Source organism: Palaemon carinicauda, chromosome 31 (assembly GCF_036898095.1).
Source record: "Palaemon carinicauda isolate YSFRI2023 chromosome 31, ASM3689809v2, whole genome shotgun sequence".
NCBI classification, from domain to species: Eukaryota; Metazoa; Arthropoda; class Malacostraca; order Decapoda; family Palaemonidae; genus Palaemon; species Palaemon carinicauda.
The window spans coordinates 16,651,164-16,670,359 of record NC_090755.1 but is presented as its reverse complement, the minus strand read 5'-3'; the positions used below and the strand labels follow the sequence as shown (position 1 = coordinate 16,670,359).

The 19,196-nt window shown below is 42.1% G+C and overlaps 1 protein-coding gene across 3 annotated transcripts in view; it reads right to left on the bottom strand.

Annotated features, from left to right (window-relative positions):
• Positions 1–19,196, bottom strand: part of LOC137624325 (uncharacterized) — a 224,961-nt gene that overhangs the window by 160,627 nt on the left and 45,138 nt on the right. For all 3 annotated transcript variants that reach the window (XM_068354999.1, XM_068355000.1, XM_068355001.1), the window contains exon 4: positions 5,322–5,504. In XM_068354999.1, the coding sequence (XP_068211100.1) occupies positions 5,322–5,504 (183 nt within the window). The remainder of the gene's footprint in view (positions 1–5,321; positions 5,505–19,196) is intronic.

Below are 19,196 nucleotides of genomic sequence, written 5' to 3'. Positions count from 1 at the left end.
CAGGAAAACAATTTACGAGAGAGAGAGAGAGAGAGAGAGAGAGAGAGAGAGAGAGAGAGAGAGAGAGAGAGAGAGAGAGAGAGAGAGAGAGAGAGAGAGAGAGAGATTGTTTTACGTACGTAAATGTAAATTTTAAACAAAAAAAATATGATAGGTTACAACATGTAGACTTTTAAAACCTTCCCTTTAACTTAATGCATACAGTACGTACATTACTAAACTATAAAACAGGCAGTAAGAATATTGAAGTAAAAAATAAAGATTGTTACTGTACTCACCACGAAAGAAGTTGAAGAAAAACTTGAATGGTGATGGCGATGAATTTGCTGCACAGTAGAAATGATGATGATGAAGCTGATGATGTGTTCTACTGTGCAGTCAATGATAGTATTTTACGTCTCTTCAGACGGAGGTGTCTTTTCCTGGGACACCTCTTCAACTTCTTCCTGGGAAACTTCTTCAATTTCTTCCGAAGGCGTACTAGCAGGAGGAACTGGCTCTTTTTTGCGAGGCTGGAAGAATATTGTGATCGGAAGTTGTTGCCGCTGCTTCTTTTTTCGATCCAAGAGCATCCTGTAGGGAGTCATGATGTCATCGACCTTGTTGGAGAATTGCATCGAGCGAACCATATCCTCGTCCCACTCTTGTAACATTTCTTTCGCCTCCTTGATATGGTTGCAGAACTTGGCAAGCCGTTCTAATGTTAAGCCCGTTTCTTCGACATTTTCTTGGGTCTCTTCCTGGGTATCACTCTCTTCCTCACTTGCCGATTTCGTCAGGTCTTCGAGGTCTGCGTCAGTTAGGGGCTGGGAATGGCAGTCCAACAACTCGTCGACGTCTTCAGTCGTCATGTCGCCAAACCCGTCACCTCCAATTATGGCAGCCAACTGCACAGATTTCCGTATTGCAGAGTGTTGGATTTCCGACGGAGTAAATCCCTTGTCGTCGTAAACAATATCGGGCCACAACTTCTTCCAGCTCGCATTCACGGTTGCAGGTTTCATCTCTTGAAGTGCCTTCTGAATATTCTGCAGGCACGTGGCTATGGTGTACTGCCGCCAGTACGCCTTCAAGTTGAAATCTTCATCCTCGTCATCTTGGGCAGCATCCACACACGCAACGAGGTCCGCCAAGGTATTCTTCATGTAGAGGGCCTTGAACGCCCTGATAACCCCCTGGTCCATCGGTTGAATTAATGACATGGTGTTGGGTGGCAGGAACTCAACCTGAATGCCCTCATGCGACAGGTCAGTTGCGTGTCCACCAGCGTTATCCATAAGGAGAAGGATCTTGAATGGCAAGCCCTTCTCTACGAGATATTTGCTGACTTGCGGGATAAAACACTGGTGGAACCAGTTGGAGGTCAGCATCTTCGTAATCCATGCTTTTTGATTTTGCATCCAGTACACGGGAAGGAGATTCTTATTTTTATTTTTCAAAGCGCGAGGATTTTTCGACTTATAAATAAGCCCCGGCTTTAACAAAAATCCAGCAGCATTGCCACACATCACGAGGGTAACGCGATCCTTGAATGCCTTAAAGCCAGAGGCTTTGGCTTCCTCTTTGAACAGGAAAGTTCGCGACGGCATTCTCTTCCAAAACAAGCCAGTCTCATCCATATTAAAGACTTGTTCCGGCTTGTATCCACCTTCGGCGATAATATTCTTGAACGTCTGGTTCACGTAAGTTTCAGCAGCGGCAGTGTCAGCAGAAGCAGACTCCCCATGCAGGGAAACGCTTTTCAGGGCGAAGCGTTTCTGAAACTTCGCGAACCATCCTTTGCTTGCGGAAAAACGTTTCTGAGGCTGGGAATCAGTGGATGTCCCTGGTTGAGGATCATCTGCATCATCATCATCTTCAGCATGGTTGCCGTCGTCGTCTTTAGGTTCCTTTGCAGCAAAATTCTCATATAAACTCAAAGCCTTTGTTTGGATGGTGTTCGTATCCAACGCTATGTTCTTCTTCCGGCAGTCGGCAATCCACACAGCTAAAGCACCTTCCATGCGTACGATCGTTTTATTACGCGTTGTAACGACTCGCTTCGCTGATCTGCTAAAGGTGATTGCAGCCGTCTTTCTAATGTTCGCCTCGTCCTTTTTGATATAGCGAACGGTGGATTCGTTGATGCCAAAATGGCGGCCGGCGGCCGCGTAACTTCTACCATCTTTTAACATGTCGAGAAGCGTAACCTTCTCAGCTATCGTCATCATCCTTCGGTGGCGTTTAGGCTCACTACCAGCCTTAAGAGAAGCAGAACGCTTGGGAGCCATTACAGTAGGATTTACGTACAGTACTGTAACAAAAAGTTCAACTTAAAAAGGTCGCACACAGCACAGATTAAACTTCACAAACTTAAGAACGTCTACTCAGCGATACGCGGTAAGAGAAAGTGAACGATCCAGCCCCGCGAGAACTTTGATGCTGTGGGTAGAAGATGCGGGCAAAACACCAATCACAGGCTAGATAACAAAACTTGAGTTCTGATTCGTCATCTATCAGCGCTTGAACCAATCACAACCCGTCTTACAGTACTATGATGCGTTGGTTACTCATAGAAGATGCCCCGCGCATACTGAACGTGCGTAGATTAAGTACAATACCGTAATAATAATAAATAATGATAATAATACTGTACAGTAATAATAATAATAATAATAATGATAATAATAATAACAATAATAATTTTATTAACAACAACAACAATAATAATAATAACAATAATAATAAAAATTTACGTACGCTATTTTACGCCTCTCTCTCTCTCTCTCTCTCTCTCTCTCTCTCTCTCTCTCTCTCTCTCTCTCTCTCGTACGCTTATTCGAAATGTGATTTTTGCAACAAAGAATATTATTGGATGCAGTACTGTACTACGTACGTATACATACAAAAGATTCATGGAAAAGAAGCACATCCATTACAGTACACATCATTCTAATATGGTATGACTGCATCTGATTTGCGTTTCATGTTCGATTTAATTTTACTACGTACTGAATTATCGTATGATCACATTCTCTTTTCGTGTTTTATTTCTTTCTGTGCTGAATTATATATCATATGTAATGCAATGAACAATCAGTAAGAGCAGATATTACTAATTACAGTATTAATGGAATTACAGGTAACAAAATATCGTATTTGGGGGTCTTCAGATTTCGCGGTATTTTCGAATTTTCCGGAAAATCCGCGATATGTATATATATATATGGGTTATGGAAAAACCCCGCGAAGTGGTGAATCCGCGATTGTCGAACCGCGAAGTAGCGAGGGTTCACTGTATTACGAAATGATTAAGTTAATATTAATTAGTTGCACGTCAGTTATCCCAATATTATCACATATTCATACTTGAAACCTCTAAACTTGTAGTTGCCACCAAAATTCCATGTCTAGTATTTGGCGTTTCAAGTGTTGTTTACATGAACAAAGTGTTGCCAAATATTCTTAATCAACTTTTGGTAAATAAGTAAAATTCCAGTGATAATTCCCTAATTTCTCAAATAGCCAACACATTTTCACACAAAATTAATTATTGATCAAAGAAGTCTTTAGAAATTCCTCTAGGTGGAATACTTTTGCTTATGTATAGGACTCTAAGTCTAGTTATTTTTCTGCTAACAACACAATTCAGGAATTGCAAAAAATAACAATCTTCATGAGGTAGCCAGAAGATTTCCTTGACTGCCATTAAAATAGCATAGCATTCAGCTGTAAAAATGGATGCCGGGTTAGGTAATCTAACACTTTAATTAATTAAAATTTGGAAAACAAACCACATATCCAACGCCAGCGCTGGACTTGGATCCATCCGTAAAATCGAAAACAGAGTCCTTATGGCATTCTAGTACTCACAGAGTCCTTATGGCATTCTAGTACTCCATGAAAGTGACCCTAATTATCTCTTAGGATGTTTCTCGATTTGAATATGAACTATATTTACAGAAATATACCGAGAGTACATTCCATGGAGGTACTTTAGAGTACTCTGCAGGTAAAATTTTACCCTTGGAGATTTCTAAGTCCTCCAAGGTTCTTAAAGCTCTATACCCTAAGGGCTTAGGGTACGTGGGGCAGTTATCATGAATATTAGTCCATTTTAAATAAAAAAGTTTCACATGTGAGTGACTTTGGTAGCTTCTGAATTCTAAACCAGTATCAAACCAGCAATGACTGCCAGTGAAGCACCAAAGGTAACTGGGAAGGAACACTGTTTACAACACCATTATGTACAAGCTTTTCTATCCAAACAGAAGAGAGGGTTTTACATATATCTTGGCAAGATTTCAGTCAAAGTTTTTCTCTAAAGAATGAACAGCATATACATTCCAAGAAGTTTCATTGGAATACTGTACAGTCAAGCCTCGTTCTTCACGATAGTTAGATTACAGACACAGGAGCGATAAGCAAATTTTCGTGAATAAATACTACACTAGGGTGTGCTAACTCCTAACCTAAAAAGTCACTGCCCCTTCCTTGCCATGAGCGGATGCCCGAGCTGATGATTAACACAGTAAATATTGCCTAATATTCTTTTTATTTGGTTTCTACAACAGTTTATAATCATATGTATAGTGTACAGTACATTTTCATACTCGTACGCTACGTACAGGACACAGCAAAGTTACAGCATAGTATTGTGCTAAGGTAAAGATTACCGAGATGTCATCATCCCCTTACTGTTCTGTATTGCAAAAGTTGTTCCTATCTAGTAATACTGTATTGCAACCTAATACTCACTGATACTGTAATATATGTACAGTAATATTACTACATTATAGCTTAATTGTACTTACTAAAAGTGTTCCGTGTTTTCGTTCAAGCTCGTAGCCTACGCCACTTCTCTAGAAGCATGACGCAACTTTTTATGTGTTGTCTCTTGCGCAGTATGTTATCTATACTTTCTTGAACAGAAATATAGCTTATTTTGTAAACTAAACACTTGCATATGTTGATAATAATGGTTTCTTTTGAATAAATAAAAAAAAACTGTGCATCTGATTACTTTTCAACAGCTGATATAGATAGATAGATAGATATATATATATATATATATATATATATATATATATATATATATATATATATATATATATATATATATATATATATATATATATATATATATATATATATATATATATATATATATATATATATATATATCTAATGGTTTCTTTTAAATAAATAAAAAACTGTGCATTTCATTACTTTTCAACAGCTGATCTCTATATCAAGTTAACTTTGAGTCAGGAAGAAATACACAAAAAAAGATAATTTATTAAGTTGATCTCTATATGACCACATCAAACAATATAACTCACCTAATGTGTTCAGCGAGGGAGGCCCGGGAAGATCTAAATGCTGTGTGCTGCTTGGTCGAGACATTGCGCCCCTGGAGGGAAGGGGCATGGTTTGTACATTAGGAATATTGGTATCCCCTGGATATCCAAGAGGTAAAGCTCGAGCTAATGCAACATCCAAGTGGCCACTCTGCTGTTGATAATCTGAAATAGAGCATATGCATTAATTAAAAAAGTTGAAACAATATGGTAGAAGGCAATTTATTAAAAGATAACAGAAACATAATTTCGCCTAACAATCAAACTGGCAAAAAGAAAATTAACGACACTGGCATTAACTTGAGGCTAATTTAAGGAAGGATCATTACCCTCCTAATCTACTTTACCTACCATTTTTTTACATTCCTTGATAGCTATGGTAATTACACTCAATACAGAAAAGGGATTTTGACGAAGGAAAAATCTATTTCTGGGGAGAGACCTGTGACGGCCGGCGAAAAAGTCCTTCTTTGTACTTTTTCTGATATAAATCTTCCAAATATACCAGAGAAAATTAAAAGCATGGAATGCAGAGGTTACAACCCTCGCGCGAGCACCTTGTTGGTGTCGTATATCTAACAAGGGCGTTTGTAAAACACTATTCACAGGCTGTCTTCCATTTAGATAATCCCTTCATCAAAGGGGGAGGGCCGTGACAGGCCCTAGAGAATACAGTTGGGTTACCCTACCGACACCCACCACTCGCGCTCACTAGGTCATCCTTCTGTGTTGGACTTGCCAGCAAAGTTTATAAGTGTTTTGCCCAGTGTTTTTCGAAGTGATTGTCGTTTATTCAACATGACTGACGTTGATACTTCACCCTTACCAATGTTAAGTACCATAGTTTGTTTTGGCAGCTTTTGACAGTACCGGGCATTTGTTCTGTTTCCAATATGGTGGTTTTTAGTTTTGGAAGCGATTGTCCTGCCGAGGTATCGGCAGCCATTTTGGGTTATGTTCGCTTCGGTAAATATTCTAGTTAATTTTGCCCATCTGGTACTCTGTCATCTAGGTTATATCACTTACGTTTTATGGCCTTTTAGTGTTATCATTAATTTTTACTATGGTATTTATTTGCTTGCAAGTCCAATTTGGACCTACGAAGAATAGCGATTTAAAGAATAGCGAATTAAAGTTTAGCGATTTAGTCTGTTAGTTTGTTCTCGCCTCAGAGGCTTCGATTTAGACTATATCCTTGTTTTTTTGTTACGTTATTCTTCGTTCTTGGTTATTACTAAGAAAAGCAATCAATTTTATTAATGTTCTTGTTTTATTGTGTGATGTTAGTTTTTTATTATGTAACCTTGAGAGCGAAAACAGAGACTGCTCGTTCCCTGTTCTACAGATATGAGTTATTCCTTCTCTCGTTTTCTTTGTTAGCTCGAGTAAGAGAGGTGAATTTCCCGTTCTCCGTTTTTATACGATCACGAGTTATTCAAGCCTCCTCTTAGTATCAGAGTTGATGATAGTACGTTTAATATTATAAACGTTTTTATTGATGTGGTTACTGTTAATATAGCTAACAATATTAATAGGTACGTTAGTGTATGAGTCATTAATTGGGGTCGTTTTATACCGACACCCTTAGCTCCGAAGTTATGCTTAGCTCCGCCTTGAGTTATGCTCCGCTATATGGACACTCATTGGGTGAGAACTAGTTAACGTTCAGGAGCAGATTTTGGAGTGCAACGGTGTAATCCGGCACTCGGACTCCGGCTGAAGCCTTTTACACACGAACCTTTGTCATGTTTGATCATAATTACACCGTTACGGCCGGCTTCACGGGAGATAACACAATCATTCATTGAGGTTAATGTTATCGTACCGGGAACGGTCACGATATCACGGTGACGGGCCTTTGCTACCGGATCTCCGGTACAAACAGAGATCAAGCAGACGGCCAGAACCGGAGTTAACAATGTGATACCGATGAAGACTTCACAGTTTCATTATTACGGTCCCTTTTTCATCGAATCTCCGGCTTCACTGGAGATAACACAAACATTCAGTATTAGAGAATGTTATCGTACCGCTAAGGATCACGTTTTCACGATGACGGACCTTTGTCACTAGTTCTCCGTTACAAACAGAGATCAATCAGACGATCAGAATCAGGGTATGAACCCCTTTTTCATAAATAATCACAATATCGTTATTACGTTCCTTTTCATCGAATCTCCGGCTTAACCGGATATCGTACAGGCGATCAGCATTGAGGTTAATATTAGTTTTCCTCTGGTGTTCACGTTGTCACTATGACGGACCTTTGTACCGGGGATTGTTACCGGAGCTCCGGTACAGACAGAGCTCACTCAGACCACGGGTGGCCAATCTCTTGTTTTGCTGTAAAGGAAAGGATTTAACATGAATACAAAGTAAACTGTACTTACTTTAATGACACTTTGAATTTGCGTTGGTAATATTCATTAGTTATTCTTGAAAGTCCAAATAAAAATATATGAACATAACTATGCCTATATTTATGCATATATTTAATTCTAACTATGTATAAATATGGATAAATATCCATACAACATCGTGTTCAAATAGAAATAAATTGATTATGCCTATATTTATGCATTTTCAATTCTAACTATGCCTAAATATGAATAAATATCCATACAACATAGTGTTCAAATAGAAATAAATTGATTGTGCCTATATTTGTGCATATTCAATTCTAACTATACCTAAATATGAATAAATATTCATACAACATCGTGTTCAAATAGAAATAAATTGATTATGCCTATATTTATACATATTCAATTCTAACTATGCCTAAATATGAATAAATATCCATACAACATAGTGTTCAAATAGAAATAAGTTTCCACTCAGTACTGGGAACCAAACGTTGGCCCCTTCTAATGAAGGGCCGGGTCGAGACTAACCATGCCATGAGAGGCTATCTACTGTTCCTTGAAACTCTGGTCAGTGAACAGATGAATCAATAGAATACTAATAGACAGTAAATAATGTTAGACCCGGTTCTGAACGTCTGAGTCAGGGGTGGCCAACCTGTGGCGGATGCGCCAACAGTGTCACATTTCATGAATACAAGTGTCGAACTATACCCCAAAAGATAGTACATTAAATGATTTTTCTTTAAAAATGATTTTTATGAGTTGTACAGTTGATCCCAGCCTGTGAATAGGATCACTAACCAAAGTTCAAGGAACATCCAGACTTATGTCCCCTTTCTTTTACAGAAGGTTCGCCTACATGGTTCCCGTCAGGATGATGATGAATCTCTCTGGCCTGCAAGAGAGGCTCTCCGCCCTTGGTTATCAAGGTTGGGAAGAAATGCTCCATCTAGAGGTCCCTATCTCCTCAGTGTCCTCTCTAAGGTTGGACGACGACCCCATGGACGGGCAGGTAGGTGGGGATGAATTTTGAGCCTTCAGCTTTGCAATTACCTACGTCACCGACCTAGGACCCTTAATGGATCCTGATGTTCATGTTACCCTGCATAAACCGTGACTGCTAAAAGCAACACATTCTAGGGAAAACCAAGGGGCTATGACGGAGCTCAAAAGTATGGTAGTGAGTCAGATCCGTTCAGGAACTCAAAAGTTTCCCCCTACAGCCCCAGGCATATCGAAGTAACCTCCTTCGATAAAAACAACGCATAGAGATTTGCCTTACATGTTCCATATATAGATGGTACCATAAATCTGGATGGCATAGACATCCTCCCTCTGGGGGACCTAGAATTTACTCCCAGGTACTAGAATTCCCGTTCAACGGATTCATTCGATTGAAAGAGATTGCCTTGGTTAGGTTAGACAAGGTACCGAAGGTAACAGTATTATTTCCTAAAGGGCAGGCCCGATCTGTCTGGACCAGGATGTTGTCAGTCTGGGGGTTACGATAATTCCAAGATCTGCCCTTCCAATTCGACCTACACGTTTGATGGTCTGATCGGGTTAGTTGTGGGAAATACGTTCTGTCTGAGGCCTCTATCAGACAGGAATCGATAGTCGGTTACCCACTCGTCATCACAGCCTCCCTCCGATTCGACGTCTATGCATCCAAATCCCCCTCATCAGGTGGTCTACCTCACTGATTCCCCAGGTACACAGCCCAACCCCGTTGGGATGTTTTACCTGCATACAGCCCTAGATCCGAACCCTCAGGCTCCTCTCGTGGACACCAGAGAGGAAGCTACAGGAGTAGAAGACAGTCTCGCCATCGAGACGGACCTAGAAAAAAGGGGGCTCGGAGAAGGAAAGTACCTAGATTCACCCCCTCACAACGCGGTGGTCCCGGTAGGGGGTAGACTTTACCACTTTCGAGACCATTGGACCTTCGGTCTGTGGGCTCATAGCATAATCTCTAAAGGTTTGAGGTGAAAATGGTCACAAGGTCCTCCTCCTCCACCAGTGACCTTCTCCCAGAAATCCACTCCCATCCTGGAAGAGTACACCACAGGGTTACTCAAGAAGAAGCAATCAAACGGGATCGATCACTGAAGTTCCAAAGCCACCTGTTCACAATTCCGAAGAAAGGCTTGGCGGCATTGAGAGTGGACCTGGACTTGTCAAGCTAAACTCTTACATTCTCTGCGACAAGTTCCGGATGTTGACTATCTCTCAGGTACGGATCTTACTTCCCCGTAGGACCGTCACCACCTCTGTCGATCTTACCGACGACTATTATCTTGCGCCTTTAGCTCGAAACTTCTCTTCTTATCTGGGTTTCCGCCTAAGCAGGAAAGCCTTTGTGTTCAAGACATGCCCTCTGGCCTCAACATTGATCCCAGGATATTCACAAAACTAGGAGAGAGAGTGTTAGAACAACTCAGGAACCAAGAGATACAGATCATTGCTTATCTGGCCGGTTGGCTCATTTGGGCCCGGCCGGTCATAGAAGGCAACAGAGCTACGAAGGAATTATTCCAATTTCTCGACAACCTGTGATTTCGGGTCAATCTCCAAAAAATCTCGCCTGCAACCATCAGTCCGCTTAGAATGGTTAGCCATTCAGTGGGACCTTTCGAAGCACACGTTGTCTCTCCCTTCCAAAAGGTAAACAGAAATAGAGAAATAACCCATTTTAATTCTCGACTATGCAAATGACAAATAAATTTATACCTCACATTAGGATAAAATCCTGAATCTTCCATGTATATGGCTCATGATTGTGAAATGATTTCCATCATGTTTACTCGGAGGGGTACTCTGAATTAAATTATATTACAGAGGGGTCAGGATGCTGGTAAAATCTCAGTACTATACTATGTAACATGAATAGCTTGTGCAGATAACTCCTCCTCAGGTACTGTGAGTGTACTTGATTCCAAATAATCTTTATGGCCTCTATTGGTTCAGTTGGTATTGTCATTGATTTTTTCTTGAGTGTCCTGGCTTCAATCCTAGGTAGCGGGTTGGCCAGGGCACTAGCCACCCGTTGAGATACTACCGCTAGAGAGTTATGGGGTCCTTTGACTGTTTGACTGACCAGATAGTACTACATTCGATCCTTCTCTCTAGTTACGGTTCACTTTCCCTTTGCCTACATATACACCGAATAGTCTGGCCTATTCTTTACAGATGCTCCTCTGTCCTAATACACCTGACAACACTGAGATTACCAAACAATTCTTCTTTATCCAAGGGGTTAACTACTGAAATGTAATTGTTCAGTGGCTACGTTCCTCTTGGTAAGGGTAGAAGAGACTCTTTAGCTAAGGTAAGCAACTCTTCTAGGAGAAGGACACTCCAAAATCAAACCACAGTTCCATAGTTCTCTAGTCTTGGGTAGTGTCATAGCCTCTGTACCATGGTCTTCCACTGTCTTGGGTTAGAGTTCTCTTGCTTAAGGGTACACTCAGGCACACTATCCTATCTAATTTCGCTTCCTCTTTCTTTGTTAAAGTTTTTATAGTTTATATATGAAATATTTAATTTAATGTTACTGTTCTTGAAATACTTTATTTTTCCTTGTTTCCTTTCCTCAATAGGCTATTTTCCCTGTTGGGGCCCCTGGGCTTATAGCATCCTGTTTTTCCAATTAGAGTTATAGCTTAGCAAGTAATAATAATAATAATAATAATAATAATAATAATAATAATAATAATAATAATGAGGTAGAAATTTATCTATCTGGCACAGGATGGGAACAGTAATGATTCTAAATACAGGTAAGTGAAAACTACAGGAGATTCTTATATAAGGTTAAGAGAAAAGCCCAACTAGCCTATGGGTTTGTATTATATAAAACATTCCAAGTGTTTAGTTTATAATGACATTTTGGCAGAATTATCCAATAATTGAATTAAATACGGTAAACCAAATTGATAGCATTATATAAAAAAAAAATAATAATATTCAAAATTACATCTATTATCTCAATACTAACTTATGTTCAATGAGCTATACACTTTGAGAGCTCAACTTGGTCGCAAACTCAAAATCAGAGGACTAGCAGTGGGGTTTGTATGGCTACCCCTCATACAGCTAGAGAACTACTGTCAGCAATTGATATTCACAGGTTCTAACTTTGCGGATTTGGTCACTTGCAAAACTGAGAACTGTATAACCTATTAAATAAAAATTCAACCATTCGCAATTTTTTGATAAGTACTCCCGCAGTCTAACGATTTCAAGCCGACGCGGTCCTTCGCACCCAGACTGCTTTGTGACATATCCCTCTCCGCACAGCACAACTCGCTATCTCTTGCTGACTCGGCCTCACTCTCGCATCATCCCTAATCACGTGTGCATCTGCTTCAGTCCTCTTTATGTAAGCATTACCGTGCACTTCAACATCGCAACATGAATTTGCTGCCTGTGTATTGGATGCACAGCCCAAAGGCATGGAAAACGGAGCTCTTTTTGAGCTGGTTTCAGTACTACTTCTTGCTGGAGGTGAAGAACTACCTTGAGAGTAAGGGCATGGAGTGCAAGGTCCTCCTTACCCTTAACAATGCTCCCGACCATCCCGCCTCTGTCAGGGTAATGATTCCTAACATGCAAGTAGTGTACAAGTGATGGCGCGACTCCAAGAAGCAGTCGATAACAACCTTGTCCTTAACGTTATTGAATTTTGGAAGATCTTCACGATTGCAGACCTCTTGTTTGTTATCGAAGATTCCTTCCATGATATCACGTCGAGACTGTTGATGCATATTGGAAACATATGTGGCCAGGTGCATTAAGGATTTTACCTGCTTTGGTCTTGACAAAGCCTTCCAAAAGACTGTCAACAAGATCGTGACTTTGGCAAGGGGAATCAAAGGCTTCACGAAAGTGGCTGAGGATGATGACTTGCTGTTGCTATATGGCCATAATGAGGAGCTGACTGAGGAGGACCTGGCTGAATTAGTCCATTCAGCAAGTGAGGAAGAGGAGGAAGCCAAAGAACCTGACAAGAAGGATGAAGGCATCATGCTCAAGAAGTTGACAGAGATATCACAGTTGGTGAAAGAGTTGAAATAAAGGGTGCACAGCATGGATCATTCATTGGTAAGTGGCCTGAAGGTTATGCATTCCATGTATGACTTTTGATGGTTGCAAGAGCATCTTGGATGAGATGAAGTCGGCAAAGCACTCGCTCATAACTATGTTCTTCCCAAGTCGTGAGAAACAGCTACCACTTCCACCTCCAACCCACGAGCCCAAGCCTGAGCCATCACCTCTTCCTCCTCCAATCACGGAATCTCCTGAGCGTGAAACCACTCCTCAGCAACCCCTACTCTGGAAACCCAGAATGCAAACAGGACAATGTACAGTATTCCTTTCTGAGTACTGATACTGACCAAGGTTCAGCCTGGTGGGGGATCCATCTCTGCCCTCTGCTCTTCAGGCATTCCCCTACTGGTGGACCGGTCGAGGGAATGCCCTCACTAGTGGGATCATCCTTGTTTACCCCTATTCCCTCCTTGCCCCTCTTCGAGCCCTTGGATCGTCAGTCGTTTGGGACATTGGGGTTGTGCTGCTTGTTCTCTCTGCTGTGAACTCCTCTCCGAATCCTGGCTATTGTCAGAGAAGATTCCTGTGGTGGCGGGTCTGCAACATAAGGGCGTGAGGTCATAGTCTTATGGAGGAGGGAGTCCTGGCTCGCCTTCCTACATCCGTCTGTCACGACTTCAATTTCTTCTATGTTGAAGAGGAAGGGACTGTCCATTAAAGACTTGCATAACCTCATCGTCTCTCTCTTCGGTACATACCGCTGAAATCTTAAGACCTCAGCATCACGTCATCTCAAAAGGCAGTTGACCCACTAGCTCACAATTTTCTGTGTTAGGAACTATGGTGTTCTAGCTCCTAAGAGGAGGAAGGCTGTTAGTCAAGTCATGGAGCAGACTGCATAGAGCACCTTGCAACCCGTTCCATGTTGGCAGCGTCAACAGCAGAGATGTGCCCTAGTATGGTCACTAGTTTGGCAGAGAAGAGTTCTGAGTCAGGGCAAGAATCACCGGATCCAAAGGTAGAAAAGATGGATCATTCTCCCCGATCTCGTAATACTTCCTCAGCAGTACGTACGGAAGAGGGTGTAACCGAGAGGAGTTCACCGACAGGAGGAACTGTGATGCTCCCTTCCACTGGTCGTAAACGCTCTTCTTTGCCACCTTAACACCCCCCCCCCCCCTTGACCAAGGTAAGGATACCCTAATCTTGGCACATCTTGTTATGTCATATAAGAGGTCGAGGATCGTGTCTTCGCCCTCCATTGGAACTTGACCCCATTCCTCTAGAGAATAGACCTTCCATATAAAAGAGAGAACTTGCAAAAAGAGGTCTGCAATTTTCTGATCTAGAGGAGAGATCTTGGTCAGACACTGACAACACCCCGTCAGCCAGAGTTCCTTCCTGCAGAGGAATGAGATCTTGGAGGCAGATCACTGTGTTCCGGTCTTGGGGTAACAGACTTTAGGGGCGACTGCCATTCCCCTTGAAATTGACTCTCACCCATAGTGTTATTTCTTGGAGATGGTCCCGGTGTCCTACCTTTCTCACAGATGGATGTTAAAATCTGCTAGAAGGGAGGGAGGAGCTCTCCTTTCTCTCTGCCCCCTTAGGTCTTGCACTCTTGGAGGAAGAGGATGGAGGAGCCCTTGCAACTGCAGCAGCAGGCTCAGGTCAGTCCAGCTCTATAGGCAAAGTTGACAGTGAACAAGGCCTCCATGGGAGATCTCAATCCTCTGCTGATTCGTGGATGAAATGTATCCTCTGAAAAGTGAGTGCTTGCCCTATGACCCCATTTCCTATTGTGAGGTATGGAAGGGAAATCACCCCAAGTTTCTCCCAGATTAGGCCCAGGCCAATGGCAGCCTTGGTAGTCAGATAATTCTAATACCTTATAGACTTCTGGGGAAAAGATCTGGGGCAGCAGGAGGAGGAACCTGCTATTCCTGGGATCAGTAGGCCCTTCAGCCCCAGGTGGAAGCCAAAGCTTCCAAAGGAATAGATCGGCTATAAAGGAATGGAAGGGCACTCAAATCATGATCTTCTCTATGTTTAGCTTCCCTAGGGAAACGAGCACCATTAGCATGTTTAACTGAATAATCATTCAGGACAGGTAAACCTGCTCTACCTTTTGAAGGCACATGCCGTTTCTCTCATAAGGTATACCGATGGCATGCCGACCGCTGGCAAAGTGGCTAAGGTGTAGTCTGCCTGCGCTTGCCTGTCTATCTGCGTGTAGCATGCAGCATGTGCTAGCAAAGTAAAGCTCACCTCTGAGCTAGTCAAAGCTTCTAGCACTTGCGAGTCAGGATGGTAAGACTTACTAAAGTCAGCAGAGTGCATAGTAGAGATAGCGTGCATACCCACATCAGGCAGCTGAGCTCGCCCGACCACCTAGCTAGGTGGTAGGGTGCGGAACACTGCAAAAGACTTATCCGCAAGACAGATTATTGTGCTCCTCTGCTAGCACACTATGGAGAGAAACTCCTGCTTGTCCTGTCCTATGAAGGAGAAAAGCAAGCTGCCTCAGTATAGGAAGGACAGCCAACTGCTGAGCACTTGCGCACAGGTGGGAAAGTAGGTTCTACTTCATGAGAAATAGGAACCAAAGGCAAAATCTCTTGAGAGTTTGGTCTTGAAAATTAAAACCTCATCCTTCCCCTCACAGAGTTGGCGAGTAGCCTTATGTCCTACCCTTGGAAGGGGACGAAAAAGGCTGTACTAAACTTGAAAAATAGTAGTTTCTCCCTCATAAGTTTGAAACCATGAGGCACAGGTCCCGAAGGGCCTGGCCTCACTAACCTCTATGAGCTTTGTCATGCCCTTAGAGGCACAATGTAGACAATAACCTCGAAGAGTTATAGCCTACAAGTAGTTTCTCCTTAATAAGAGGTTGAAACCATAAGGTATAGATCCCGAAGGTCCTGGCCTTGCAAAGCTCCATGAGCTTTGTTGTGCCAACTGGCAATGTGTAGGTAATAACTCTGACGAGCTATAGCTTACAAGTAATTTCTCCCTCACAAGAGATACAAATGATAAGGCAAAGGTCTTGAATGGCCTGGCCTCACAAAGCACCAAGAGCTTTGATGTAGGCAATAACCCCGAAAAGTTATAGCTTACAAGTAGTTTCTCCCTCTTAAGAAATAGAAACAATGAGGCACAGGTCCAGAAAGGCCTAGCCTCAAAAAGCTCTAAGAGCTTTATTGTGCTCAACGGCATGATGTCAGCAATAACCACAAAAGGTAATGGCTTATGAGACTCATCTATGAGAGAAGTAGCGGCAGCAAGCTGACGGCAGGCATCATAATCTATGGCAAAGACCCACGATGTCAGCAATAACCACAAAAATTAATACTGTAGCTACAAGACGCATCTATGAGGAAGGCAGCAACTGCAAGCGGTCAGCAGGCATCATCATCTACGGGAAAGACCCCAAAGGGAAATTGCTCACAAGACTTGTTTTGTAACCTGAGGGTACGACAGCTAAGAGCAGGAACTGCAAGCAGTCACCAAACTCTTTAGTTGCCAAGCTCCGAAAAGCTTTGCTTCGAAGAGCAAGAATTAGCATGGACAAATCCAATTCCTGTTGGCGGAATCCCCTTTGAGGGAGAAACCTCTAAAGAGAGGACCGTCTCTCCAGTGAATGGGGAAGGTGACCAACCCCTGTTGCCACTGTCGGTAACTCTCCCCTTAAGTAGAAGATTGCTAGACAGTGGCTGGTGGAGTGTAACTATCCCTCAGGAGGGAAAGGTGCACAACACCTGGTGGAGGTTAGCTCTATATCAGAAGGGAAAGTTGTCCAACACCTAGAAGCAGACCTCCGGGCTGCGCCCTCTCCTTACCATCAACGTGCTGAGCTCTAGTTGAAGATTGGCAACGAGTGCTTCCTGTGAAACATAGCCGAAGCTAGTTTCTGGGTTCACCTCGAAAGGATCACCCCAGACAGGAATCTCCGACGGACACCATTCTGTTACTGCTCTTGTTTCTGCACCAAAGCTGCAGGAACAAAGTTGAGCAGAAGCAGAGAGTGCTGCCCTAAACTATAACACCCTTGGAACCATTCCTTAGCAGGTAGATCGGAAAACCCAAAGGAAGGTAGGACTTTCAGTAAGCAGCAGCGAAAGAGACCTCCCTCGGACGTGGGCGCCATTGCTTCACTAGGGAAAACAACATTCATACAAAAGGGAACACCGGGTCACCATTTGAAAGAAAAATGGAATCTTTAAACTTTTAGGCCAGTTTCTTTTAATCGTAAACCAGTTAAAAGGTTTTACCTGGAGAGCAAGACTAGGTCTTTACTTTACCGAGCGGAAATAAAAAATGTCGGTTATTTACTAGGGCAGGTGTGAATGGGGTAGTTGGTCTAACACCGCTCCACTAACTAGCGGAGGGTAGTTACACCTCGCAAAAGTTTTTACGGCTCGTTTCAACATTGCTGAAATAATGCTCCTACATAAAGAGCTTAAGTTTACATATAGTGCCGGAACAAAATAATAATGATAATAAAAATAAAAAACATATCAATAGAATGGATTTTGAGCGAAGCAAAAAATCTATTTTTGGTGAGATAGCCATGTCGTCCTGATGGTAGTTCCCCTTGAAATAGCTTCCTAAGGGATATATGTACTACAGTGATATTCCCAGAGAATTTTACCTTTAGGTATCCAGAATTCTAACTCCTGGCGCGAATATCCTTAAATTTTCTCTCAAGGATATCGCATATCAGGGACGTATTCTTGACACGCCTCATAGCAATCTGCACCCCTAATAGCGTTTACGCTTCGAGGAGATGTGGCAAAATAAAAGGGAGCCGTATCAAGGCTACCCCGTTCTCGTACTACTATTGAGTATGATAACAGCGCCATTCCCACGATGGCGGACATTCCTTGTAGCATTGAGCATGGTTTTACAGATACAGTACCAAGGGGGGGGGGGGGGAGAATACTGTGAAGATCTTTTCTTTTTAGAAGAGATGGGTGGGTCCATCAGGACGACATGGCTATCTCACCCAAAAATAAATTTTTCGCTTGGCTCAAAATCCGTTTTTTGGGCTCAAGCCATGTCGTGCTGATGGAAGCATACCAGAGCATTAGTGTATCTGTGGATTTTCATCAGTGCCTTAACCTTATAGCAACCTTTTCTATGGTCAAGGGGACCAATTGAGACGAGTAACGTCACCATCACTAATCATAAACAATGTTAGTGCTTCCTGCCTCCTACAGGGAAGAGTCATCTAGACAGTAGAAAAGGGGTCTCGAGGTTAACATATATTGTATGACCAAACATAAGTATATACTGAATATACAAATAGTCTCATAGTTGTACATTTTTCTAAAATAACATCAGTGTCTCTTATATCTATTATTTGATGCATACAAATATATGAGGGTTACTTACTTTGGTAAGTTGAAGAACTCTGGCATGTATACATTCAATTGTCTGACGAAAGTGGACGCACTACATTCTAATAGACATTTATTCCTAATAAATGACTAAAAGAGATGTTTAGTAAAACGAATGTAGTATGACAATGGGATTATACCTGTAACGAGTACAGAGACTATATTTCTTTCTTGAAGGAAGAAATGAGGAGTGCCACTCTCAGACTGAAGAAAAATTATAAAACAATTTCTCTTCATAATTCCTGTACTGGTTACTTCTATCTGCACTGTGTACTTCGTACACCGGCACTAGTGCTATCTGTATAATTCCACACCTGGGATTTTGAACAGAGCTAGTGTTATCATGGTAACACTTAATCAAAAGAAGTCACACCTAGGAAGGATGACCTCTTCTCCCTTTAATTGACAGTCCCAGTCAATTAGCTCTGTTCATCGTAGAATTTAGATGGCAGGTTAAATATTCTAACTGGCGTCACCACATATTGCTTCAGATCATGGACTCGTCTAGCATAGTGTTTGTAGAACACTCTGGATGATTTTCATCCGTTACATGAGCGAGGACATGTGAGGTCCCAAACCATTAACTGTTTACCACAGTAATTAGGGGGCAGGTTTTAATACACTACCTGCCGCCACTACAGTACGAAGTGTTTCAGTTCATGCACTTGTTTTGCATAAAGTTTGTAAAACACTCTGGACGATTTCCATCCAGTGTATGAACGAAGGCGCTCAAAGTCCATATACTGAAAGAAGTTCAGTGATGAAGCAATCTTTCTCGGATCATGACCTGCGGGAGTATTGTCCAGATCCGCTCTACGAATAAAGTAGGTGAGCTTCGCCGTTAGTTGTTTTAGGGATAAATTTGATCCAGAAGTTTCTCCTTTAAAGAGCTGTCATCCCCTGAAGTCTGAAGTTCTACGAAGATAGACCTTTAGTCACTCTACAGGGCATAGAGAGACATCTTCCATCAGAGGGAAGATTCTCCAGGGACCCCCACCTCTTAGTGGGTAGCTCGTTTTTAGCGAGAAAGGATGGATCTGGAA